This window comes from Candoia aspera, chromosome 5, assembly GCF_035149785.1.
Source record: "Candoia aspera isolate rCanAsp1 chromosome 5, rCanAsp1.hap2, whole genome shotgun sequence".
NCBI lineage: Eukaryota > Metazoa > Chordata > Lepidosauria > Squamata > Boidae > Candoia > Candoia aspera.
Window position 1 is genome coordinate 49,877,295 of NC_086157.1, and position 27,409 is coordinate 49,904,703.

General features: G+C 37.6%; 2 protein-coding genes across 6 annotated transcripts in view; one reads left to right on the forward strand and one right to left on the reverse strand.

Moving 5' to 3' along the window:
* The window catches only part of PDK3 (pyruvate dehydrogenase kinase 3), a 674,093-nt gene that overhangs the window by 57,406 nt on the left and 589,278 nt on the right, over positions 1-27,409 (forward strand). The gene's annotated exons all lie outside the window — the stretch shown is intronic.
* Positions 1,897-27,409, reverse strand: part of PCYT1B (phosphate cytidylyltransferase 1B, choline) — a 41,563-nt gene continuing 16,050 nt past the window's right edge. For 2 of the 5 annotated variants that reach the window (XM_063305196.1, XM_063305193.1), the window contains exons 2-8: positions 21,979-22,078; positions 18,938-19,054; positions 17,845-17,996; positions 16,618-16,696; positions 6,552-6,694; positions 4,183-4,371; positions 1,897-2,624 (exon numbers count right to left, since the gene is read on the reverse strand). In XM_063305196.1, the coding sequence (XP_063161266.1) occupies positions 2,412-2,624; positions 4,183-4,371; positions 6,552-6,694; positions 16,618-16,696; positions 17,845-17,996; positions 18,938-19,054; positions 21,979-22,078 (993 nt within the window). In that variant the 3' untranslated portion in view covers positions 1,897-2,411. The remainder of the gene's footprint in view (positions 2,625-4,182; positions 4,372-6,551; positions 6,695-16,617; positions 16,697-17,844; positions 17,997-18,937; positions 19,055-21,978; positions 22,079-27,409) is intronic. The other 3 variants (XM_063305194.1, XM_063305195.1, XM_063305197.1) reach the window with 3 other exon arrangements.

Consider the following 27,409-nt stretch of genomic DNA (forward strand, 5'->3'; position numbering starts at 1 on the left):
ACTTTGTTTTTGGCAGCAATACTTTCTGTACTCAGTACTCAGATCTGACCCTGCTTAGCATGTTTAAGTTCTTCCAAGGTCAGGTAGAAGCAACCACCTACTGAGAGAGAGATCAATCTGTAGGGCAGGCCTGCCAATCTGTAAATTAAGAGGGAAAATATAGCCTGCCAGCCTTATAAAGTGACTTGACATCTGACAGAGCCAGATGTGTCCATGGTTTCAAGGTATAAAGAATAAAAGAGATTGTGATGGCACTATGTATGACTATCTCACCAAGTGACAGCACTTACCCAACCTTAGCGTGGAAGCTGAGCAAGGTTGGGCTTAGTATTTCAGTGAGTGCCCTTCAGGGAATACAAGGCTCTAAACTAAACTGGGAACTCAAAGAAACATTCCAGAAGAAGGTGAGGACGATCCACCTTCGTACTGTTGCCAAAAAGAAAGAAAAGTAAATGGATGTGTCCCCACAGGCATGGGAATCAGCTTGATTTGAATGGCACTTTAATATTTAAAGTAGTGGGCTTTATTAACCTTTGTAGGTATAAATTAGGCAGGCCTGCTATAAAACCACAAATTATTGCATTCACTTGGTAACCTCAACTGTCATTAAAAAAAATTGAAAGGCTGACGGAGACATTTCAATTATTAGTTGATCAGTAATAACCAGTGTTTAAAGAAGTTATTGTAAAATACAACAAGGCTATCAAAGGAATCCACTTCCCTGGGATGCCTTAGCAAAGAAGACAATAGGCTGAATAGGAAATAATCTGACGTTCCAACCACTTTCTACGTATTATTTGGCAAGGTAGATTTCTCATGTTTTCTTTCGAATATTAATGGTAGATGTGATGCCAGTGACCCAAGTTACTAAAAAAGGATCTAAGATTACTTACAACATTTAGTTATGTGCTATATATATGTGTTTCTAGACAAGTTTTCCCCAAGCTTCCGTCAGATATGTAAGGGTTGTGGGAATTTGTCCAACACATCTGAAAAGCACCAAGTTTTTTGCGGGAAAGGCTGTTCTAGAGCATATAACAGCATATAGTTAAAAAAAAATTAGATCTATAAGCAGAAAACATATCTGCACATGTAATTGCTGAGAAATCAACTACTAAAATCCAATGTATTGTTTTGGCAATAAAAAGCCAGTTGTAATATAATGCTTTGCTTCTATAGAACTACACATGGATTCTTATGGAATTACATGCACATTACCAAACACTTTACCAAAATGGGTCAGCACTCATGCAACCCCATGATTCCTTCCAAATTTGTTCTCTGAACAAACGGTATGAATTACCCACTTGGGTTCTTTTCTCTGTAAAATTATGTTATATGCAAAAATTGTTTTAAAGGATATAGTGTGCGATATAAAACATAACATGGGGAATGACTTGGACCTTGCTCTGTGGGTTAATTTACCAAATTTACCCAATATAAAATTTATTATTATTTATTTAATTTTATCCCACCTTTATTATTTTATAAATAACTCAAGGCAGCAAACATACCTAATATTCCATCCTCTTCCTATTTTCCTCACAACAGCAACCCTGTGAGGTGAGTTGGGCTGAGAGAAAGTGACTGGCCCAAGGTCACCCAGCTGGCTTTCATGACTAGGGAGGGACTAGAACTCTCTGTCTCCTGGTTTCTAGCCCGTTGCCTTAACCACTAGACCAAATCATACTGAATGAACAGCTTTTTAAGGAAAGCCTGGGCAATCATTCTAAAAAGAAAAAAAAAAGCTTTGGAGGATGAATAATAAAACTGAACCCACCAAATTTTGTTCACATTAAATAACTTTCTCTGGCATGTACAAAAGCCTGCTCAATAAGCAATATTAAGCAAATTCATTAGAATGTAGTGTTTCCATTGTGAAAGATAAGAGCTTAATTCTAATGGCATGATTTTATTTGTTTGGTTTTTTCTGGCACTGTAGGAGCTTCTGCTGTTCTAGGCAGTACTTCATGTTATTCTTGTGAGATCCAACTTTTTAGTAGAGTGCAGTGTTATTCCAATTTAGATGTGTCTTCTCTAACCAAAGGGAATCCTTCTTAAAACCATTTGCCAAATTAGCCTTTCTGAAAAGATGGACATTTCCTTTCAGTGAACAATCACAACAATCCAATAGCTTAAGCAGCAAAAACAGCAACAGCACAAGGAAGTATTCATAAATGTTGGGAAATAATGGCAAGTTGTTATATATCCTGTCGTCATATTCAGCTTTTCTGACAGGCTGTCCTTTGGCAAGTACTACTTTATAGCTGAGATCTTCAGTGCTCCAGTTATCTCAGTGGTGTTCTTCCCTTTTCAGAAACATCTCATGCATCATTTTCTTCCTCCTCCTACTTTGAACTGGTGAGCCATTGGTGTAGTTCTTCTTTCTTCTACTACAAATTTCCCCTTGTTTACTTCTCATCCTCATCTCCTTCACTCATGCTGCTAATGGATGCTGAGGCAGCTTTTGGAGAGGAAGGGGGTGAAGCCTTTCTGAAGAGCCAAGGGGAAGGAGGAGATGGGGAACGTGATGGCGAGCGTCCCCGTGTTGGACTGCTTGTGGGGCTTTGCCTTGGAGATAAGGCTTGAAGCATGCGCCCACTCCTCTCTTGAAACATCTGCTTCTGGAAACAAAGGAAGAAATGTGGGCATGTATGGATACAGTAACAGATATAGCTCACTCTCCTAGTGCTGTTTTTGCTCAATACCCTTTTTTATCTTTCTGACTGTTTTTATTATGGCCCTTTGGTTGAGTGCAATGTAGCCAAAGTCGTTTATAAGTCTTACTGGTAGGAGGGATTTCAAAGGGCAGTGAAATGACCATGAGGGAAAGGCTTGCAAGTGAGCCTGGAGCACTGTACCTTATTTGAGTGCCAGAGAGTGTTTCTGAGAAGGGGAGAAAATAAAACGTAAAGCAAAAAGTTCCCTTCATCACAATGTGATCAGGCTCAACAAAGGGTTAATTCTTGTATTATTTCTAGCATGCTACCTTCTGAATTCTTGGAGGAGACAGGAGGGTCTGTGGGCAGGAAATCAGTGACTTTTTAATACAAAGATAATAAAAAACCCTAATCAAACAGGTATGAACCTGAATTGTGAATAAACACAATAAATTTGCTTTATGCATTCTTCCTGTGCGAGTTTACATGCAAATGATGCACTTTTTTGAAATGGAATAAAAAATTATACTGTAAACCCAAACAATAAAATGCAACAGAGAGCATTGCCTATTTTGTTCACAAGAAACCTATGTTAAAAAGCTTTTCATGCCAGCACCAAGTCTGAGAATTACTGCTGTGCAGACCAGTTTGAACTTCCTACTCCTTAGGAAAAGGGGAAAAAAAGATTAAACTGTAACTGATTGATTTCTCTTAAAAATGGACTATATACTCCAAGCCCTTTCTTCCTGAAAGTGTATGAGAGTTCAAATGTATTTCCTGTATAGTTATGATAAAAGCACATTAATACATGCACATGTATGAACTAAGAGATGAATTAATCTTTTATATTTCATGTCAGCCCTGAAAGCAATGTTTGAAAAGAAAAATTAATGTTACTAACGATGTTGATAGACTTTATTCCCTCCACAGCATTAGTATCATTTATATTTTATAGAACAATGCTCTCTCAAGTTGCACTCTTCAATCGATTATTTTACATGGCTTGGAACTACAAAGGCTTTCATGTAATATTAGTTTATTGCTAAGTAATTACTGCCATGCTCAATCATAGAAGAAACAAAAGATCTTTTCACTGAAAATGATTTACCAATACAGTAATTATGAAATCAAATCCATGAGATGCAACTGTATCTCTTAAAATCATTTTGAGTACCACTTTATGTAGCAGAGTGCTTTTTTAGCATTCATCAAGTTTTTTATTACGAACTGTGATAAGAAATGTTACATTATTACTTAATAACATATCTTGCATGAGAATGCTCTCAGATTTAATCCCTGGCATTTTAAGATGCTTTGTTCTGCCTGATTTTGAATGATTGAATGATTTTAAATATAATCCAGCTCAGGATATGATTTTGTTTTTATATTTTTGTTATAATAATTGTCTTGAGTGGGTATAACAGGCTTTAATTTGTCTACTATCTTCAAGATATTTTGGGGCAAAAATATGACACATCAATAACTCATAAATTATATGTATGTGTGGATAACAAATAAATACCCAAGCTCCATCTGGCCCAAATAGTTCTAAGAAATTGCCAATAAACTCTCTTGACTTTTCTTCCCATTTCTGAATGAGATCATGGCTTTTTTCTTCTACTCGATTCACAAACTCTTTAGACCTTTCTTCTACATTCTTCACTTTTTCTTTCATCTTGTCTACCTGGTTTTGAAAACGGTATTTCTTCTCCTAAAAAAAAAAGTAATGAGAGTCATGAAGAAATTTTGGTTACTGTATGTTGAAGTTCATATGAGTAACTTTATATGAAATATTATAACATAAAGATCTTAGAGTATTAAAGTTTGCGAAGTATCACAGTTTAGGAAATAGAAATAAAATGTAGTTTCCATGAGAAAAGCATTGAAGAGATGAAACCAACATAACATGCAGTAATTTGGGATGATAGAAAGCTTGTTAACTCGTACAGAATGATGGCTGCACTGTAGCTGATAAATTGCTGAAAGGAATATATCTATTGACATCCAAGATATTTTTGTTGTGACATAACCTGCTTCTTTCAGGAGTCTGAGAAATGCAGTGCTTTCTCCAGACTCAGGGATATATGTGCATCTGTTTCTTTTCTTTTTTCTCATCTTGTGGATTTAACCAAACTGACTGCAAAATAGGAAAATAATTTGAGATTTGCTACTTTGGGATTTAATGTAAACGGAGATGTAATGTACATCCAACAGAAACAGCAAGTTACTTAACAGTAATTGTGGTTCTTTAATTGGTATGTGTGACCATTGTTCTAGAACTTCTCAAATTGAACTTTTTGGCAGGAAGCCTACCTTCTGTAGAAACCAGTCACACTGAATCCCTAGTTCCCAGACCACAACTGTGCGATTAGTAAAAGGGCATGTGTAGCAAAGAAGGTAAGAGGTCATGTGAATGTACAGATGACCACTTGAAAAAATAAGTTACCTGCTGTAGACATTGTAGGAGGAGAGCCATTTAATCTATGGTGGCAAAAAATCTGGAGGAGTCTGGTAGCACCTTTTCTGACTAATAAATTTTATTAAAAGGCATAAGTGTATTTATTTATTTATTTGTCATATTTTTATGACAAATAAATAGCCAAAATACAAAGTGAGATGTAGACTAGAGTTCAGAAACCTTGAAAGTCAGATAAGTAATTACCACAGAAAGGATCTATTGAAAGAATTATGTGGGTTAGGGGAGAGGTGGTAAGATAACATTCCCAGCCTCAAATCTACACACTAAGGAGTGGGGAATATGACAAATAATTAAGTTTATGCCTTTTAATAAATTGTATTAGTCAGAAAAGATGCTACCAGACTCCATCTGATTTTTAAGTTACCTGCTGTTACTCTTTGCAGCCCTTGTGCAACACACATTTGGGAAATGTTAGTTTATCTTAAGGAGGCATGGGTTGGATGCTATTATATAGAAATGGATAAGATAATGTGGCTAAAGTTGCCAGACAATGACCATCTAGATGGTAATGTTTCACAAATTTGGATGGAGTTTATCATAAGCTGACTCACATCAGGAAGGAAAACCCTCCTGATAATATGTGGTCATTGCTCAGGATTTAAAAAAGCAAACAAACAGGAAGCACTATATCCTAACTAAATGAAAACTATACATTATTTTTGGAATAAGGGTAGATCTGATAAGTAACACTTGTCCTTATGCTACTAAATGTAAGAAAAATTTATTTTAAGGACACAAAGTTCACTAGAACACTTCATGAAGGCAACAGTGTATCAAAAAGTCCAGTTTTGTAGCCAAAATACAAAGTGAGATGTAGACTAGAGTTCAGAAACCTTGAAAGTCAGGTAAGTAATTACCACAGAAAGGATCTATTGAAGGAATTATTTGGGTTAGGGGAGAGGTGGTAAGATAACATTCCCAGCCTTAAATCTACACACTAAGGAGTGGGGAAAAACTAAAAAAACCATCAGTCCTGTGGTGTGAGTCTGAAATCACAGCTAAATAAAGCTTCAAAGAAAGTAAATTAAGAAAACATGTGCAAATCTACCCAAGAACATTTGGCAGCAAAGCCTGCATATGTGTCTTACATGTTAAATAATTAGGGATTTTTTATCCGTATGTTAAGAATCACGTAGCTTATTTGTATATGCTCCTCCAAACAACAACCATGAAATAATCATAAACTGAAGGATTTTAGACATAAAATATAGAGAATTTTGTTTTAATTTTAAAACCTTGAACATTAATTAATTAATTATGGTAAGGAGATTATGATAATTTAACTTTTAAAATGTGCTTAGAAAAATATAGCAAAACAAATTTCACTGTTTTCCTAACCATGCCACAATCATTCCACAATCATTCCACAGTTTTTCCAAATACAGTGTAACTTGAAGGATTGATGCACTTACATTTATAAAGCTGACATTCAGCTCTTTAGCAGTATATCCTCTTTGAAGGTTGCGACGGGCATATACATCATAATCACGTACAATTCTAGTGATAATATCTGAAGTTGAAATGCCTTCAGTTCTCTGAGTTGGTACAAACATACCTTTTGAAAGGGAAAAGAAGAAAGAGCTGTGATAAAATCTCCAGCTTTCATATAAGGATCAAGTTATTTCACAGTGCTTGATGCCTTTGTCCCCTCTCACTTGGGCTACTCAAAAACACTCTACATGGGGTGCCCTTGAAAAGCATTCACCCTTCCCTTTTGGCATTTATAATGTCCATGCTGATAGGCACTGGGGCTGAAGTGGTATAATTGGTCCCATTACAAATGGAAAGTGTTTTAATTTAGGTGAGTTGATTGTGATGTATTTCTGTCCTATACGTATGATTTTATGATGTTACATCAATTTTCTATTTTTTTCCCTTTAATCTGTTTTATAGAAGTGGAATTGTACACTGCTCAGAGTTGATTCTGACTGAAGCATCCTAGAAGCCCTTCAAAGTAATGATAAAATAATAATTTTAATTCTTGATAAAAGTAGCCCTGAAGAAACTATTTCATAGTACAGAATAGTCAATTTCTAAAGGTGAACATTTATGGGTAATTGGCTAATTATGCAAGGATGTTGTCTATAATGATCTTTATCATATTGATTATGCTTAATTGCTTCCTGTACCATATTGATTATGCTTAATTGTTTCCTGTACAATTCATACTGACATAATTATTTTAAAAAGTGGGCTGAATGCACATGGTTGCAACTCAAATAAATTTTCATAATGATTTCAGTGGGATCTAAGGAAGTGACTTTTGACAGAGAAAGGACTTCTTGCACAATTTAATTTGTATGAGAATATTAGTTAATCAAATATGGATACTCTCCAGGAAAAAGCATTTGGTCAAGAGGCCAATGGAATGAAAATGATTCTGGGAAGAATAAGTTAATAGCTAATGTGATTGAAAGCAACCTGCATGTCTTATCTAACTCTGAACCTGGTGTCTGGTGACACCATATCAGTGGAACTCAGAGCTAGGAATGGCCATCAAACGAGGAATGTTCATATAATACATTCAGTATTTGTTACATAGGCAGACCTTTAGAAAATGACAGAAAAGCTACATACATATTTTAGATATTGGGAGTATAATTTCATCTCTTTAAATATGGAAATAAATGTATTTATACATGATTTACACCAAGAATATTTTATGATAGGAATGTTACTGAGAAAATCTATTTATAAAAATCTGTCAAAGATGAGATTTGAACAATAAAGTAAGTACTAAATTAAGAACAGCATATATGGAAACTTACTGAAGCCACTTCAGCTAAGTTGGACACCTGAGTTTCTTTTACTTACTGAACATATGATTAAATAGACCTGATACATAATTCTTTACAAGATTTGATATAGAAATTTGTCAGTTACTTGATCATGTAAATGCTATGCCACGTAAAATTCTTACTGTCTTAAATGTAGGCGGAATTGCATTTTACTAAAAAGAGGGAAAGATGCTTTTGGCTTTGGAATGATTTGAAGATACTGTGCATTTAAGAGATTAAAATAAAAGAAAATTTGATTGTATACAGTAGTTCAAAAGCTCTTGTATGCATTGTAACTGTTAAATTAAAGATGTGACTAAAAGTGTTAACCAAACATTCAAGGGGATTTTTGAGCATCATTTACAAGTTAATATTTATTTATTTAATTTATTTACCAAATTTACATAGCTATAAATATAATTTACATCCAACACATTAATAGCTACAGATAGCTTAAATCATTCTGCAGCTCAACATTTCATTTATTTCATGTTGTAAGCCTCCCAGAGTCATTTGCTGAGATGGACGGCTATAGAAAACAAATAAATAGATAAATTTATGTTAGTGTAAGCCTGCATCATCCCTGGAAGCATACTTGGAAGTAAAGGTACATAAGACTGTAGTTGTAATCTCACATTTTATACAGCTTAATAGGAATACCATTCTTCTTTTCTATAATATATATGCAAATATGTAAATCAGCAGGTTTACAGTAATCCATCAACAAACTCATTATAAAATCATTATGTGACACATTGCAAACGTTCACCATTCAATTGTTCCCACAATCGGTAAAGTAACCAAGAATGGTCAGAGACTATCTCTGGAAATGGATCACTAGAAGAAAACAATAATGGGGAGCAAGTGAATCTTTAGGAAAAATCTTTTCCTTAAAAAACTTAAGAATTCAGACAGACAAATGAAATTCTGATTATCTCTACTTTGGAATTGTAGAATGAGGCAAAGGATGGCTGCACAATCTAAAGTGGCATTCCCTATGAAATTCTGAGAGAAAAGTTAAGTTACTTCATGCTTTAACACTGTTAATTGTGTTCAGAACAACCTATATTGAAGACTTCTAAATTTACACCTTCAGCAAAGGATCGTTACCTTGTCGTGGTGCTGGAGCTTGAGCACCTCAATGATGCCATGAGCTAAACCGTGAAGGGCCACCCAAGACGGGAAGGTCATGACAGAGAGATCAGACTAAATGCGATCCCTGGGGAAGGTAATGGCAACCCACCTCAGTATTCTTGCCGTGAAAACTAAATGGATCAGTACAACCAGAGATATGTCGGTATACCATCGGAAGATGAGACCCCCAGGTCGGAAGATGGTCAAAATGCTACTGGGGAGGAACAGAGGATGAGCTCAACTAGCCCCAGACGTGATGACGCAGCTAGCTCAAAGCCGAAAGGACGGCTAGCGGCCGACGGTGCTGGTGGTGAACGGCGAATCCGATGTTCTAAGGATCAACACACCATCGGAACCTGGAATGTAAGATCTATGAGCCAGGGCAAATTGGATGTGGTTATTGGTGAGATGTCAAGATTAAAGATAGACATTCTGGGCGTCAGTGAACTGAAATGGACTGGAATGGGCCACTTCACATCAAATGACCACCAGATCTACTACTGCGGACAAGAGGACCACAGAAGAAATGGAGTAGCCTTCATAATTAATAGTAAAGTGGCTAAAGCAGTGCTTGGATACAACCCAAAAAATGATAGAATGATCTCAATTCGAATTCAGGGCAAGCCATCTAACATCACAGTGATCCAAATATACGCCCCAACCACAAATGCTGAAGAAGCTGAAGTAGAACAGTTCTATGAGGATCTGCAGCACCTACTGGACAACACGCCTAAAAGAGATGTTATTTTCATCACAGGAGACTGGAATGCTAAGGTGGGCAGTCAAATGACACCTCGAATTACAGGTAAGTATGGCCTGGGAGAACAAAACGAAGCAGGACACAGGCTGATAGAATTTTGCCAAGACAATTCACTCTGCATAACAAACACTCTCTTCCAACAACCTAAGAGACGGCTTTATACATGGACTTCACCAGATGGACAACACCGAAATCAGATTGATTACATCCTTTGCAGCCAAAGGTGGCGGACATCTGTACAGTCGGTAAAAACAAGGCCTGGAGCTGACTGTAGTTCAGATCACGAACTTCTTCTTGCACAATTTAGGATCAGACTAAAGAGATTAGGGAAGACCCACAGATCAGCTAGATATGAACTCACTAATATTCCTAAGGAATATGCAGTGGAGGTGAAGAATAGATTTAAGGGACTGGACTTAGTAGATAGGGTCCCGGAAGAACTCTGGACAGAAGTTGGCAGCATTGTTCAGGAGGCGGCAACAAAATACATCCCAAAGAAAGAGAAAACCAAGAAGGCAAAATGGCTGTCTGCTGAGACACTAGAAGTAGCCCAAGAAAGAAGGAAAGCAAAAGGCAACAGTGATAGGGGGAGATATGCCCAATTAAATGCAAAATTCCAGAGGTTAGCCAGAAGAGATAAGGAATTATTTTTAAACAAGCAATGCGCGGAAGTGGAAGAAGACAATAGAATAGGAAGGACAAGAGACCTCTTCCAGAAAATTAGAAACATTGGAGGTAAATTCCAGGCAAAAATGGGTATGATCAAAAACAAAGATGGCAAGGACCTAACAGAAGAAGAAGAGATCAAGAAAAGGTGGCAAGAATATACAGAAGACCTGTATAGGAAGGATAACAATATCGGGGATAGCTTTGACAGTGTGGTCGGTGAGCTAGAGCCAGACATCCTGAAGAGTGAGGTTGAGTGGGCCTTAAGAAGCATTGCTAATAACAAGGCAACAGGAGACGACGGCATCCCAGCTGAACTGTTCAAAATCTTGCAAGATGATGCTGTCAAGGTAATGCATGCTATATGCCAGCAAATTTGGAAAACACAAGAATGGCCATCAGACTGGAAAAAATCAACTTATATCCCCATACCAAAAAAGGGAAACACTAAAGAATGTTCAAACTATCGAACAGTGGCACTCATTTCACATGCCAGTAAGGTAATGCTCAAGATCCTGCAAGGTAGACTTCAGCAGTTCATGGAGCGAGAATTGCCAGACGTACAAGCTGGGTTTAGAAAAGGCAGAGGAACTAGAGACCAAATTGCCAATATCCGCTGGATAATGGAAAAAGCCAGGGAGTTTCAGAAAAACATCTATTTCTGTTTTATTGACTATTCTAAAGCCTTTGACTGTGTGGACCATAACAAATTATGGCAAGTTCTTAGTGGTATGGGGATACCAAGTCATCTTGTATGCCTCCTGAAGAATCTGTATAACGACCAAGTAGCAACAGTAAGAACAGACCACGGAACAACAGACTGGTTTAAGATTGGGAAAGGAGTACGGCAGGGCTGTATACTCTCACCCTACCTATTCAACTTGTATGCAGAACACATCATGCGACAAGCTGGCCTTGAGGAATCCAAGGCTGGAGTTAAAATCTCTGGAAGAAACATTAACAATCTCAGATATGCAGATGATACCACTTTGATGGCTGAAAGTGAAGAGGAACTGAGGAGCCTTATGATGAAGGTGAAAGAAGAAAGTGCAAAAGCTGGTTTGCAGCTAAACCTCAAAAAAACCAAGATTATGGCAACCAGCTTGATTGATAACTGGCAAATAGAGGGAGAAAATGTAGAAGCAGTGAAAGACTTTGTATTCCTAGGTGCAAAGATTACTGCAGATGCTGACTGCAGTCAGGAAATCAGAAGACGCTTAATCCTTGGAAGAAGAGCAATGACAAATCTCGATAAAATAGTTAAGAGCAGAGACATCACACTGACAACAAAGGCCCGCATAGTTAAAGCAATGGTGTTCCCTGTAGTAACATATGGCTGCGAGAGCTGGACCATAAGGAAGGCTGAGCGAAGGAAGATCGATGCTTTTGAACTGTGGTGTTGGAGGAAAATTCTGAGAGTGCCTTGGACTGCAAGAAGATCCAACCAGTCCATCCTCCAGGAAATAAAGCCAGACTGCTCACTTGAGGGAATGATATTAAAGGCAAAACTGAAATACTTTGGCCACATCATGAGAAGACAGGACACCCTGGAGAAGATGCTGATGCTAGGGAGAGTGGAAGGCAAAAGGAAGAGGGGCCGACCAAGGGCAAGATGGATGGATGATATTCTAGAGGTGACGGACTCGTCCCTGGGGGAGCTGGGGGTGTTGACGACCGACAGGAAGCTCTGGCGTGGGCTGGTCCATGAAGTCACGAAGAGTAGGAAGCGACTAAACGAATAAACAACAACAAAATTTACACATCAATTTGGCTTGTTCTCCTGGGCTCAGTTTTGGATCCAATAAATTTTTTTAAAAAAACTTTTATTCTTTTTTAAAAAGTATGGAGCATCATCACTCCTTCACAATTTAGAGAATTGTTGAGACTACAATGCAAAGAAAAAGAAGCCATTTATCTTTTAAAAAACACATTGTTAGAAAGAAATAATGGCTGAAGAGGCACCAATAACTGATATCAAAGTTAAGATGAATAGATAATTGTATGGGTTAACTGAAAATGGCAGGTTTCAAGGCATGGCTAGATGTTACAAGAAATAAAGCTGACAAACACTGCATCATCTTGTCTCCTTCTCCCAGCATCAAAGCAAGCAGAATGTGATATAATAACATTGTGCATTATTCTGCTTGTAACTAAGTCTGCCACCAATGGGGATAGGGAAATATCTGAAATTATATCACACTCAGAACAGGAAAGAAAAGGGAACGCTGACAACAACTTCTAATAATATCTAGGTCTACTATTGGAAGAATCAAGCTCTTCTATAATCTGGGTCCTGAATTTCCATATTTTCTTATGAAGAAAGAAACTTAAAAATATAACAAACTTCAAAAAGTGCTTTAGACTAGGAGTTAACAGTCTCATTATCAAGAAGCAGAAATAATGGGTCTTAAAATAGATTTGACCATATGCTGAAAGCTTACCATATACAAAGGCATCCTAAAAGCAAACAACCGGTGGAGAAAGATTCAGAAACAACAGATTAAATTAAAATGAGTGCATAGAGAATTGCAATTCTAAAAATAGACTTTTAAAATATTGACAACTTCATATTCTACCAGGGTGTATAACATTGGCTGATTAAGAAACAGAAACACTTCTTAGGATTGCTACTAGATTCAGATCCTGAAAGATTCCTTGACAATCAGAAATATGTAGGCAGAAAGACCCTCTTTTATCACAATGGCCATAATGTTTGTGGATTTTTACTTAAAGTGTGATAGAGGAAGTTTGTGTTACAAAATTGTCAGGTTAATTCCAGCTTAGTTTGCACTCAACATACTCCCTGTCAATTCCTGTATCCAGATCAAAGCAAGCACACAGAGTCCAATTCAGTACCACTATAAAAATATAGCTTGATGTTTTTTTTTTAGTAAGCATCAGCAAACATCAAAACTATTAACTGACAAAATGGGACAAAGCAGGCAAAAGCAGGAAAAGAGACAGACATGAACAGGTAAGAATTTACATTATGTATGTACAGTATCTGTATATCAGCCCTTTGAGGTAGGTCAGGTGAAGAAACAGACACCTCAGGGTCTTGAGCAATGCTACTTTACTGTTGTAGGGTATAATACCAGAATCTTAAAAGCCTGTCCAAGTTTCTCTCTGTCCCATCTTACACTAAACAAAATCAAGGCAGTTATGTTCTTTCTCATGCTTCCTTTTATCTCCAGACTGTAATCTCTTATCCAAGTCCCTCCTTAACAGCTCATTCGTAACTTCCCCAAGGTCAGCTGTTTTTATAACCTACTGTATATCCCTGTATATCAAAAGGGACAGAACTTTCCAGAATCACTGGAAACAATACTGTAGGTAATTGTGTGCAATCCCAAGGAGAGTGACCTTTTTCAAAGGCACTTGCGCACACACACACACATAATGGGTGAATCCTATTATTGCAATATAGCAGGTGATGGAGATGATTTGTTCCAAAGGAACAGAAGTAATAGAAATGGAGAAATTGTGTCATGAGTACTGATGGTGAGCAGGAGGGGGCCCCTATCCAGGGGGGAAAACGCATGCGTAGTACTGTGGAGTTAAGCAGCCATTCAAAGAGACACAGATCAGACCCGCCTTAATTTTGGGGTTTATCTGTCTGGGTTTTTCCCACGCTTCTTCAGTTTGTTAGGATTTTCTGTCTAATGTAGCAGTAATAAACACTAGAGACCTATTCCTCGTCTCAGCGTGGTTCCTGGCTGTTAGGACAAATTGTACTGTATGTTGCAATTATTCACTCCTCAAAATCCAAATGAGGGCTCGTTCTCACATCCCAGTAACCATGGCATAAACCATGGCATGAATGTGGTTGATGATCCTATTGTAGATAGTATCCGCCAAGCTCCTATTGGCTACTTTAATGCTTTCCTGCAGTCCGAGCCACTGTTTGGCTTGGACTGCAGGAGAGACCAGGTATCTGGCTTCTGATGAGGTATATGCCTATGTAATCCTCAACTAGGATTTCCAAAGTGCTTTCCAAAGCACTTATCAGGTCTAACATGGGCTCTTTATATATATAGGGTTTAGCATTCTTTTGAAGAGTCCTAAACCTATGTTTAAAAATCCAAACTGTCATTCTCTTGAGAGGGTTTTAATTGTGTGCTGCATAGAAAGTCAATTTAAACTGAGAGAGCTGGATTCTGTGAGCTGTATGGTACTGGTTCTGTCACCAATGATGTTACAGGTTTTTTCTGTGGGAGAGGAAACAAAGCCAGGGAATCCATTAATCCCTTTCCTTAACTTGTCCCACATTAAAATAATAAAGGCAGCGCTGTTTGCTGGCCTTGTTATTGAGGTAGAATGCAGACTGGTAGAGAGAGGCACAATTTATGCCAGCCTACTTTTCTGTTGACTAGCAGGCTAAAAGAAAACACTGAAACATGGTCAGAATGCATTTGGTATTATTACAGAGAGTACCTGGATTAAAACAGTATTGTTGTTGATGTCTATTATTGCCTGTCCAGCAAAGGATCAACTGTCCTTGATTTGATACTATCCCATAAGTAAGATTTAGTTGTGAAGCTGAAGTACTTAGAACATTAGGAGATAGTGAATGTGTAACTCTCATTTTAAGAAAAACTAAAGCTGAGTGTAGTCCAACATATACCTAGGACTTTAAAAAATAGATTTTAATAACTGGAGAACAATAATTAGAATTCCATGGCAGAAAAATTAATAGGAAAAGGACCTCAAAATGGCTCAGCATTCCTTAAAAAAGAAGATAGAGAAGGGTTCCACCATCCCCAAGGGCAGGATTCAAATTTGACAGAAAAAGCTGAGTTGCATCCTAGGGTATTGAGGAGTTAGCTGATTCCTAGGTACCTGAACCTTTATCTATTATCTTTGAAGAATCCTAGAGTATTGGTAAAGTACCAGATGACAGAGTAGATGTCCATGTCTTCAAAAAGGGTAAAAAGGAAATTACAAACCAGTTAGTCATACACTGATTCCTGCAAAGTTTCTAGAGAAGTTCCTAAGTTTTTTAAGTACCTTGGAAAAAATGCCACAATCACCAGAATTATTAGCAAGCATTTGTCAAGGGCATGGCTGAATGTTAGGCTGCTATGCTATGCTATGCTATGCTATGCTATGCTATGCTATGCTATGCTATGCTATGCTATGCTATGCTATGCTATGCTATGCTATGCGATACGGTCATTTCTTTAATGAGGAGAAATTCAATTCTCATTAAATTTAATGAGAAGAAATTCAAACTACGTCTGAAAATACTGCCAAGAAAACTGCATGGACTCATACAGCCAGTCACCAGGAGTCAAGCCTGGGTTGAAGGCGTGCACAGACACACACACACAAAACTTTAATAAATTGTAGAAATGTGATAGAGCCAACATACGTTGACATTAGCAAAACATTTACTGAAGTACCCCATGACATTCTGATCAGTAAGCTAGTTAAGCATAGATTGGATAGTATGACATTTAAGTGAATTGATTATGAGTCAGAGGTGTAATGTGGCTGCCAAACAAGCAAGTATAATTAAGTCTACATCAATAAGACTACCATTTCCAAATCACAGGAAGTAATGGTTCCACTTTTTCCACTTTGGTCAGATCCCACTTTGAGTGTTGTATTCAGTTCTGGGAACCACATACCAAGAAGGATTCAGAGAAACTAGAACAAATTCACAGAAGGTCAATGAGAATGATCAGGGGAATGAAAATGAAGTCCTTTGAAAAAGTTGGACATATTTAGCTTTGAGGAGACTGAGGGAGGATATTACAACATTCTTCAAATACTTGAGAGGATATCACACACAGAAGAAAATCAAGATTGTTCTCTTTTATTCCAGAGTGCAGGACACAAAATAATAGATTTAAGTTACAGAAAGGTAGGTTCCAGCTGAATGTTAGAAATATGTCCTAACAGTAAGAGCAGCTCAGCAGTGGAACAATTACCAAGAGAGGTGGTGGGTTCCCCTTCACTGGCAGTGTTCAAATGAAGGCTATATTGCCATCTGTCAGGGATGCTTTAACTTTAAACTTTATTGTGGTCTTAAAACTTAAGGGTTTAAAGAGTCCACTGAATTAAATATTTCTTCAATCTGATGGTTATGTGAGGCAATAATGAGGTTAGCTACTTAAAGACACAGAAAAGCATGCTTACCTGCCTCCTTTATATGCTTGTAAACATCATCTGAACCAGCAGAAGAATATGGAATATCATCATGGGCTACAAAATCAATCTGAAAACACAGAAGAAAGGAAATTAAGTTGGCCCTTGCTTACCCTGGAACCCTAACTTCCACACCTGCTAAACAAGTTTTAAATATATTTTAAACTGTTTATAATAGGTTATTTATATCAATGCATAGTGCATGAGAGTACAAACCTTTTTAGTATGTATGTGATATCAGTTAGAGGAACTAAAGCTGGTTACAATTATTTTAATGTACCATATCAGTAATACAAAATGGTCACTATGCTAAAACCAGTGATGTTGCTAAAGAAAAAACTTCTCTTATGCTGTTTTTAATCACTTGCCTCTTACTATACCTTGCTTCTTAACATAATGAAATTAAATGAAGTTATTCCAAATAAGTGAAATGACCAGCCATAGCTATTTATTTGATCTCTGTTTATTATTGAGAAATGGACTATGGATGACATAAACATGTAGTAGGAAGTGAAGAGTAGCTAATCTTATCATTCAACGAAGCGGCATGATTTTTCTTGGACATTGCTTGTTTAGGTATAACACTATTAATCATTTCATCCCAAAATATGGAAGTACCCTATATATATAGCTCTTACAATTCTAAGCTTTTTGGAGAAAATCCAGTTTTCTGCAATTGTATTGTTATTTGATTATTTTGGACTTTTGTGGGCCTGGAATGCTACAAGAAAGGCCTATTAAAGCCACAGCCAAACTGAATGGAAGGAAGATTTCATACAGGATTTTAATCCAGTTGCACTATCACTGTTATTACTGGAACTGGGTTGAGGTTTGATACCCTCTTTGGGTATTTTCCCCTTTTCATTATGGTAGCAGGAAAGGAGATCTCTGTTCTTCTTTTCCCTTCCCTCAACTCCTAATTCCATTTTCTAGAATTTTGGTAGCATAGCATATAAAAAGAGGTAAGAAAAGGGAGGCAGATTTTCATACTGTTGACACTGTCACAGCTATAAGCAAAAAGAAGGAAGAATGAGAATTATTACCACTCTTGAATTATAACCTGAACTACAAAAATAGTATGCTGGAGTGTTGGCAAAGGGCACCTTGGTTTAGAGTGCAACTATGCTTTATAAACATGACAAATTAACATGCAGTATTTGGCATCATCACTGGTATGAAACTGGTTTATGGGGGAGGGGTAAAAAAAAAGAAAAATACCTTATGCTTTTCCAAAAACTCTGCTGTGAGTGTCCATGGAGCATCTCTGATTACTTCGTCTACATAACGGCAGTGTCTGAGGGCCTCATATCGTTCCTCTTCATTCATTACAGTGAAACCTTTAAACTTATGTGTTAGATCATCACTGCAAACTGACATACATACAAGAATTCAAAAAGAGTAATCCTGGCCCTGTAAAATACAGTGCAGCTCTTTGGCTAGAAATTATTCAAATCTATTTTCAGAGTTTAAATCAGTAGTTGTCAAACCAAATCATAAAAGTAGCAACTAAAATTGGAAAACAATTTTCAGTTCCTTGATCAGATTTAGTCAATTGAAAACTTGCTGATATTGGATGGCCATTACATTAAAAGGTATCCTATGTAGGAAAGCTGTTTGGTGGATCTTCTCTTGCAGTTCTCTTTGCTATGCTAGCTGGAAACTGGGATTTGTCTCAAGGCACAGAGATAGTGTTAAAATAGGGGAAGCTAGCCTGGTCATTGTTTTATTTCAGCTTTTCAACTTTTTCCATGGCATTTCTTTTTCTGGATATAGCTATTGTCCCAATTTCTTATGGAATAGGTCACAATATCACTCACAGGGACATGTTCTTCAATTACCTTCCTTAATACAAACATGTGGAAAGAGGCAATGATATTTCAATGTATAAACTTGGGTGAAATGACATTCAATATGCTCCATTTTACATTTCTGTTTTTAATATCTGAGAAAGAAGACTCCAAAACTGATCTTGATCATATCTAATATTAAATTGCTTTCTCTTCTTAGACCAGTTTCACAGGCTGTACAAGTCTTTAGGTAACAGGTCAATTTTATAAACAGAAAAAAAGTTGTCCTACTGGATGAGAGAAAGAAAAGACCTTATTGTTCAGCCAGATGCTTCTGTGATATTTGCAAGCATTTGGGTTTTAGTTCTTTCCTGATATTTCTTAGGAACAGGTTAAAATTAAAACCTTGCTTTTGAATGAATTCAAATTAGCAAACTCACAGACTCCTGGAATCTGTGCTTGTTTTGCAGACTGTATAAAAGGGAATATCAGTCTAACAGTATTTGTTCAAATGTCAGGCTTACCTCCTACTAATAAGTAGCTATTAGGAAACAGAGTTTTGGCTTGCATGAGAGCTCTTGCATGACCAGAATGGAAGAGATCAAATATTCCGTCTGCATAGACTCTGACAGGTCTGTCCACTATGAACATAAGAAACAATTTCCATGTCAAACCAGAAGTTACCTCAAGTCCAGTCAGATTGTAGTGATATATTTGCTATATGTATTCAGAAATACAAGGCAGAGATTCAGGCAGCATTGAGGCATTTGTCCAAATAAGAAAAAGTCCATATTAGAAAAAAATAGATCACCATGGATGAAAGAAAGCAGTGACTGGCTGGCCTTGTCTTTGCTCAGAATCTCAGAAGAGTCAGGCCCGGGTTGCTACTTGGATGGGAGATCTCCAGGAAATTCCAGGGCCCTAGGCTAGACTGGAAAGCTGATCTGCATCCCAGAAGAAAGCAATGGCAATCACTCTCCTGTTACATGGACGTCTCTATGATATCATTAGAAGGTGAGCTTAACTCAAAGAGAATTTCCCTAATAAAGAAATAAACTACCAGATGGAAGAATGTTTATGAGTGATATTTACATAATTGGGTTGCTTCCATATAGCAGAACTAAAACAGAGAGAGTTCTTCTAAAATGAGAAACGTATGTACACATTTATAACTCAAATTTGTATTTTTTTGTATTTTATCATTTGTCTTAAAAGGCAGTTGAACCATACTCATTATGGGACAGGATTCTGAGGGCAGCAGGCTAATCTGAAGTCCAGGATAATCTGTATAGAATACCAATCTCTGTCCTCCCAAAAGGGGGAAGAGTGAGTGGGAGGACCCAGACAGAGTGGCAACAGAGCCATTCCTGCTACCCCCAACATCTGCTGCGGAAATGATTGCTTCAGTCTGCCTAATGATACAGCTGCTTTTAAATAGGTTCAGATGTTTAGTTTAGTTTAGTTTATTTATTTATTTATTTATTTATTTATTTATTTTGTATGGCTACCCAAATTGCAAAATGCCGTTCTGGGTGACTAGCATAAAATTAAAAACAAAACAAACAATAAAGATAAAATAACTACATCAGCACAATATAAAACAGCTCAAAGACTCAAAAGTATTCAAAATCTTAAACCAATTTTTCAGATAGGCTCATCCAATGTCCTAACCCAGTGGTCAAGGTATGCTGTTGAGCCACAATAGAGAGAGCATGCCTGCTGGGTCCCATTAAATGGCATTGTTTCATAGGACCCAAAGCATCCCCAGTCTGTTGGATCTTGTGGGACAGGCAGATATAATAGAACATAGATAATCCCACAAATATGCACACTCCTGTGCCAGGAAACTGTTTGTGGACATGATAAGAGTGGAGATATAGCCATGTTTTGCCACTCTTATTGCCATGAGGTAATAAAGGCTCTTACCCAAGCATGATTGGATTCACTCTTTCCTCCAGTAGTGCTCTGTTTCTCTTTCTGCTTCATCTCCCACAGCACCTCTGAGAACAGACTGCTTTTTGGGCTCCATGAACAGAAAGTCCACAGAGGTGTGATCCAATCTAAGGCCATCACTACTCCCTTATTCCAGAGAGTGACTGGAATCAAACCATGGAATCAATCAAACCATGCATCAGAACCCAGGAACAGCTCCTGTTTCTTCTGGAACTCGACAGAGTCCATCTGATACCTGGGGCAGACTGATCCTCTCTGTGGCAGGGAGCAACTTCAAAGAACTCCGAGGCCATTGGAGAGTGATCTGCACAGTAAGGGAGTAATAGTAACATCCCCCCAACTCCATCACTGGCCCCTAAGAAAAACCAGGTCTAATAGGTGCCTACTGCTGTGAGTTGGGCCTTCAATGTCCCTAGTTGCCATGGTGGCCATGAATTCCTGTGGTGCATCTGATGCTGTATCCAGGGAAGGTAGATTGAAGTCACCCAATAACGTAAGTCTAGGGAACTGCACTGCCAACTTGGCCACAGAGTCAAGCAGGTCAGGCAGGGAATGGGCTGCATAACAGGGAGGCTAGTCCAGTAGCATCAGTGCCAACTGATTCCCAGAGCCCAGCCTTATCAACAGGGTTTCACACCCAGTTATCTATGTGGTAGTATCTCTGAATGTCACTTGGGTCTCCTTGATGGCAATAGCAACTCCACTGCTCCTCTCAAGGGTCATGGCTCATGCCACACTCAAAACCTGGGACATTTCTGAGAAGGGAACACACACACGTGCCCAACCAGATTTTAGTAACACATAACAGGTTGGCCCTCTCAGCCACTATCAAATTACAGTTAAAGGAGGCCTTATAACATGCTGATCTGGCATATGGTAGCAGCAGCCAGGCTATTGAAAGTCCAGTGACTGAGCACTGGGGCTGAGCACAGGGAAGTAGAATGCAGACTTATGAGTAACACACCAAGACAGCATTCTTTGAGAGTGGGCTACCCGCTGTACGTCTCCCTTTATAAATCTCTGACAGTTGCTCCTCCTGTGCAAAAATGTATGACTCTCAGCTTGGTATGACATGTGAATGGGAGAAAGAAAAATAAGATTTGAACCTTGGATCTGATGTATCTATGGGTTGAGTCTTACAGCTGAAATTACTGAGTTTTTTTGTACTATGGCTTTTCTAATATCTATAATAAACTAGTATATCGAAGAGGTTTGTTGCTGAATCTCTGTCTGCAAGACTTCTACTTCCAACATTGGTTTGGGTGAAGCCTAACATTTGTAAATCATGTCTGGGAGTACCAGCATTTCCATATGAGATATCAAAATTCAACACTTTAGTATAAATTGATAAAATCAAAACCATCAACCAAAGAGTTGGACACTTTTGGAAAAGACTTTATCTGATATTTTCTAATTGAACTATTTGTATAATCAGTCCTTCCTGTAAAAACCCTTCCTCTAACTTCAAGTTTATTCCAGCTTTCCCAGACTGGTGCTCTTTAGATGTATTGGGACTATAAAGGCCAGTCTGACTGGGAATTCTGGAAGCACTAGACTAAGCCAGTTGAATTCTATTCTGAAATTAATTTATAATGCATAACCCCAGACTCACCTGGTGTTCCAAGATGGGCCTGAGCAATGGTTAGCTTCTCATGAGGAGCTTTGCACTGACAGCTTGTTTCACCTGCAAATGGAGCAGGTGCAGTCAAAGTCTAGAAGATGGGGAAGGTCAGATTATGGAAAAAGAAATCAAAATACATTGTCAGTTTGTGAAAGCTATCACACTATGACTTTATTGTTCCTTGCCACCACTAGTATCACTTGATATGGATTGAAAAAAAAAGAGTTAAATCTTGAGTGATGTAACTTTATAGTGTTCTTCAAGCTTGTTTTCTTCCAGTGTAATGCTTTAGTGGTGGATACAGGAATGTAAATACTCCATGTGCCTATTGATTTCAAGTGGCACTCTCACTGCTATTTATCCCAATTTCTGACAAAGTTTAATTTTAAATCTCTAAAATAAATTACATTAACACACTCATACATAGCATTTAAAACATGTTTTATAATAAGCTGGTAACAGGGAAAGTTTAATTACAATTCAAACAGAGACTTCCTACCTCCTTCTGCTTAACCTTCTGTGTTCATGTCCTATCATCTCCCCTCTTACAGATCTTCCTCTAATGTGCCCTAGTCGTTGCTTTTTTTCTGGCATGTCTGCATGACTTTGCTCTGATTCATCTCCAGCCCACATCTGAGGCAGCTTAGAGTCATCCATAGTTTAGAGGTAGTTTTCCCCTCTTGTATCCATGGATACAATCTGGCACACTTCACAATGAGTGTAAATGCTGATGCCATCAGGGGATGGGAATTGCCCAAGTCTCCTATTAGCTATTTTAGGTTACTGCAGGTACTCCCTTTCTATGGATCACTGGGAACTGCCCTCCATGGCCATTTGTCTAAGGCTGCAGGAGAAAACAAAATTGCACTTTTTGCGGATGTATCTTCCCATGCAATGCCCGACCAGCATTTTTCATAGTGCTTGTCAAATCTTTCATGGGGTCCTTATAAATAAAGGTTTAGTATTTGGTTTTCTTATACTGTACATGCATTATCCATTCCTTTAATCTATGGCACTGCAATCAAGGTAGAAAGTTGTCAGCCACCACAGAGAAGGCCAGCCCATGAATTATCATCAAACAGAAATATCCTGTGGAAAAATGTTCTGCTTGCTTAAATTTATCATATAATCCACTAATAGCTATTACATTCTATTCTATATTTTAACTTTATACTTACTTTGGAGAGTAATTTCATAACCACCAGTAATGTAATGTAATTTCTTCTCCTCCCTTCGCCCCACCCATTCCAATTCAAGTCTTGCACCAGTTTAACTGCTCCATTGCATCTGATGAAGTGAGTTGTAGATCATGAAAACTTATGCCTTTTAATAAAATTTGTTAGTCCAAAATGGCACTATCAGACTCCTTTGGACTTTAGGCTACCATAGGTCCCAACTAGAGGGAACACTTTCTAGGTCTTGTAAAATTTCAGAATAGGAAATGAAAAGCTCTGTGACATAATGACATCTGTCATTTCTGTGCAATCAGTTCTGTCCCAGGAATTCATGGAGCAAATTTGAGAGAAGGAAGATTAGTTCCTGGTTACAAAGACCTAGGCTGAAGTAAATTTAAGAGTAGCCATATTGAAATCAAGGGGACTTAATTTAGGCATGACTAAATCTGGCTTAAGTTTAGTGTTTTATCTTACCTTATACATTATCTTCATTTTGAGATGACAAAACAAACTTAGAATGGCTACACCATATCATTCTTTACAAATATGTTGTTTAGGTTAGTCCCACTGAAATGTACAGCACAGAACATATATAACTGGACTAGACTGCAATAAGGGTCCTTCAAGATATTATTTTTGTTTATATAATTATTTGCTTTAGTGACAAATCCCTAAGCTGTTTTTCAAAATATTAAAATAGAAGATAATTTTTTTAATGTAATATATTGCATAGGTTTATGCAAAATCTGTATTATTTTCAGTGTAAGGATTATATTCTAAATGCATATTTCCAACAAGGCACTAAATGTAGCTAAATGAAACTTAAGGCCCTTTTTTCCCCCAAAACCAGACTTTTCCACTGAGTGACTATGTCCCAGTATTTTTTCCTTTTTATTATCCATGTTCATAGTGGCTGAGCCCTTTCCTTTCTAATTATTGTCTTTTCTGTCTTTGTGACAACTGAGTGCTAAACTGCCATTTTGTTTCTAAGTAATACAACCACCAACCCAAAGGTTCATGCCGAGATAAATAGGAAGGTAGAAATGTTAAAACAATAATGGCTTTGGTCTGCGTCTACAAATGGTAATCCTGATCTCCCGAGGAAAAGGCAGTTTCCTGGGAGGTTACCTGAAGAAAATAGGGCAGATTTGTGGTCTCCCCCCAACCCCTCCAACTAGTGCAACAGGAAAAATCCTTTGATAGTGCTAGTCCAAGTACTCTACGGTGCTTTCCACTACCCAGCTTCATAAAACTGCTTATGTTGGCCTTTTGCTGATAAGGGCAACAGTTCACAGGCTCTTTCTACAAAATTTACGGACATGATGTCCACTAGCTTGATTCATGCTGTTCAAATGACTACAACCAATATAATTTGTACAGGAAGTACTAACAGGCCATTGTATGTGTTTAAATGTACAGTCAGTTTTTAAAATGTCATTAGAGCCAACAGCACAAGGTTTAATAAAGAAACAAGATGATTTAATATGACTATGTGCACTATGAATTATATATTTGCAATACATATTGGATAATGGGACATCTGGTAGATAATTGAAAAGAATACTGAATAGTATGAATTCATGCAGGTGCTCAATTTGGGGAGAGCTTACCATTAAGAATATATATATTTACAATATTCCATGGTTTTATTTTAAATAACTCATTTTAATATAAACTAAATAAAACTAAGCATTAATATATCTTAATTTGTATACTGCCTGACTCCCAGCAACTCTGGGTGGTTTACAAATTGTTAAAACATTAAAAACAAAAAACAACAACAAAATAGAGTAAAGATGGCAAAAATGACAAAATTGGATGGGAATAAAGAAAACAACACACACAATCTAAAGGAGGCTTTGGTCACCCACACCAAAGGCCTGGGCAAACAGCCAGGTCTTCAGGGACCTTTGAAACACCAGTAGGGTAGGAGCTGTTTGAATTTCAGGGGGAACTTCATTACATAGCGGTGGTGCTACTACAGAGAAGGTACACTTCCTGGGTCTTCATAGATGACATTGTTTAATGGAAGGAAACTGGACTGTGTTAACCCTGCAAGATTGGATCAGCCAGGCAGATACTATGGGAAACAGGTCATCTCTCAAGTAATCAGGCCCTATGCCATGTAGGGCTTTATAGATAACCAGCACCTTGAATAGCACCTAGAAGCAAACTGGCAACCAGTGCAGCTTGCAAAGTAGACGGGTTACATGGGCATACTGAGGCACACCCATCACTGCCTGTGCCACTGCATTCTGGACCAGTTGAAGCTTCCAGGAAGTCTTCAAGGGTAGCCTCACGTAGAATGCATTTCAGTAGTCAAGTCATGAGGTAACCAGAGCATGAATGACTGTCTGAATAAATTTTATCTAGCATGGCTGTTGTAGGCCATTTTCCTTGTAGTTCTTGTTACAGAAAATAAATAACTGGTAACTTTTTGTAAAGTTGGTTTGGAACTGAGAATCTGTTAGCCCGTGAAAGCTGATAGTGAATTTTATTCTGTTTCTAAATATTAATTATGAACATTTGGTCTAGTGGTTAAGGCAATAGGCTAGAGACCAGGAGACTACGAGATCTAGTCCTGCCTTAGGCACGAAAGCTGGCTGGGTGACCTTGGGTCAGTCACTCTCTCTCAGCCCAGCTCACCTCACAGGGTGGTTGTTGTGGGGAAAATAGGAGGAGGAAGGAATATTTGGTATGTTCACTGCCTTGAGTTATTTATAAAAATAATAAAGGTGGGATATGAATGAATGAATGAATGAATGACTTTATACCCCTGTGTGCTGGGATAGGATGAGGTTGGAGCTTGAAGGTAGTGATGCTGGTTGCATCAAAAAAGATTGGTTGTGGCACCAGGTTTTTTGTGTTCATTGTTTTTATATGTTTGGTTTTATACTTTGAAGAAAGATTCTCAAAAGATTTCATCTTTGTTTTGTTAATAAATGGAGAGCCAGTTCGATCTAGTAGTTAAGATTAAGGTTAATATTATTTTATAGTTTTCTATTCTTCTTATTTATGTTTTATTGTAAACCGCCCAGAGTCCCTATTGTGGGAGATGGGCAGTGATAAATTTGATTAATAAATAAAATAAATAAATAAAGTGCTAGGCTAGAAACCAGGAGACTGAGAGTTCTAGTCCTGCCTTAGGCATGAAAGCTGGCTGGGTGGCCTTGAGCCAGTCACTCTCTCTCAGCCCAACTCACCTCACAGGGTTGTTGTTGTGGGGAAAATAGGAGGAGGAAGGAGTATTAGGTATATTCCCCGCCTTGAGTTATTTACAAAGCTAATAAAGGTGGGATAAAAAAGGTCTTTAAAAAAATTAGGGCTTGCAGTCTGTACAAATGATCACCTCTCTACCGGTCTGTGTGTGTGTGTTTATGTGTGTGTGTGTGTACATTCACCTTTATGAAAATAAATATTTAATATTGAAGCAAGAAATGGTAAGTCTGGACTAATTCTTCTTCTGCATATGTTGCTTATAGTAGAATAATCTCTTATAGATTGTGCATTTGTTTCATGAGCCAAATATATTTATGCAAAATATTGAGTCTTTGGTAGAAGGACTCAGTATGCAAAACTGATGCAAAATATTGCTCCTTTGGTAGAAGCGACATAGATATAAAATGATACAATCCAGTCAGTAATCCAAGTTAGACAGCTAGCTTGATTATACAATTCAAAATTGGTACTGCCAATCCACCCCATTCTTTCAGGTCTTAGGCTTAATCCCCTGTCTTTTATTTGACTAAAATTAGTTATTTGTCTCTGCCACTCATTTAATACCTTGTCTTTAATTCTTATTGGAATCATTTGTAATAGGACATTAAGCTTTGGTAAAATATTCATTTTTATTGTTGCCATTCTTCCTAGCTAGGACAGTTTTAACTTTCTCCATTTTAAAATGCCTGCCATTATGTTTTTCCATTATGTCTGTCTGTGTAATAGATATATCTTTATATTCTTGCATATCTCAGCAGGTGGCAGCACTTCGCTGACCTTGGTTGGGCTTCGAAGCTAAGAGAGATGGGCCTGGCTAATACTATCTAGAAGACTACCAGTGAATTCAAGCGTTGTTAGATTGTGAAGTTAAAAAAAAATAACAGAAGAAGTTAATGGCAAACCATTTCCATGGCATTCATATGAAAACTGCAGGAATTTAATCAAATGGGAGTAAAGTGTCTTTAGTTTTTATATTTCTGCGGATTGATGATATGCAGTAATGCATATAGTCCCTCCATAAACTCAGA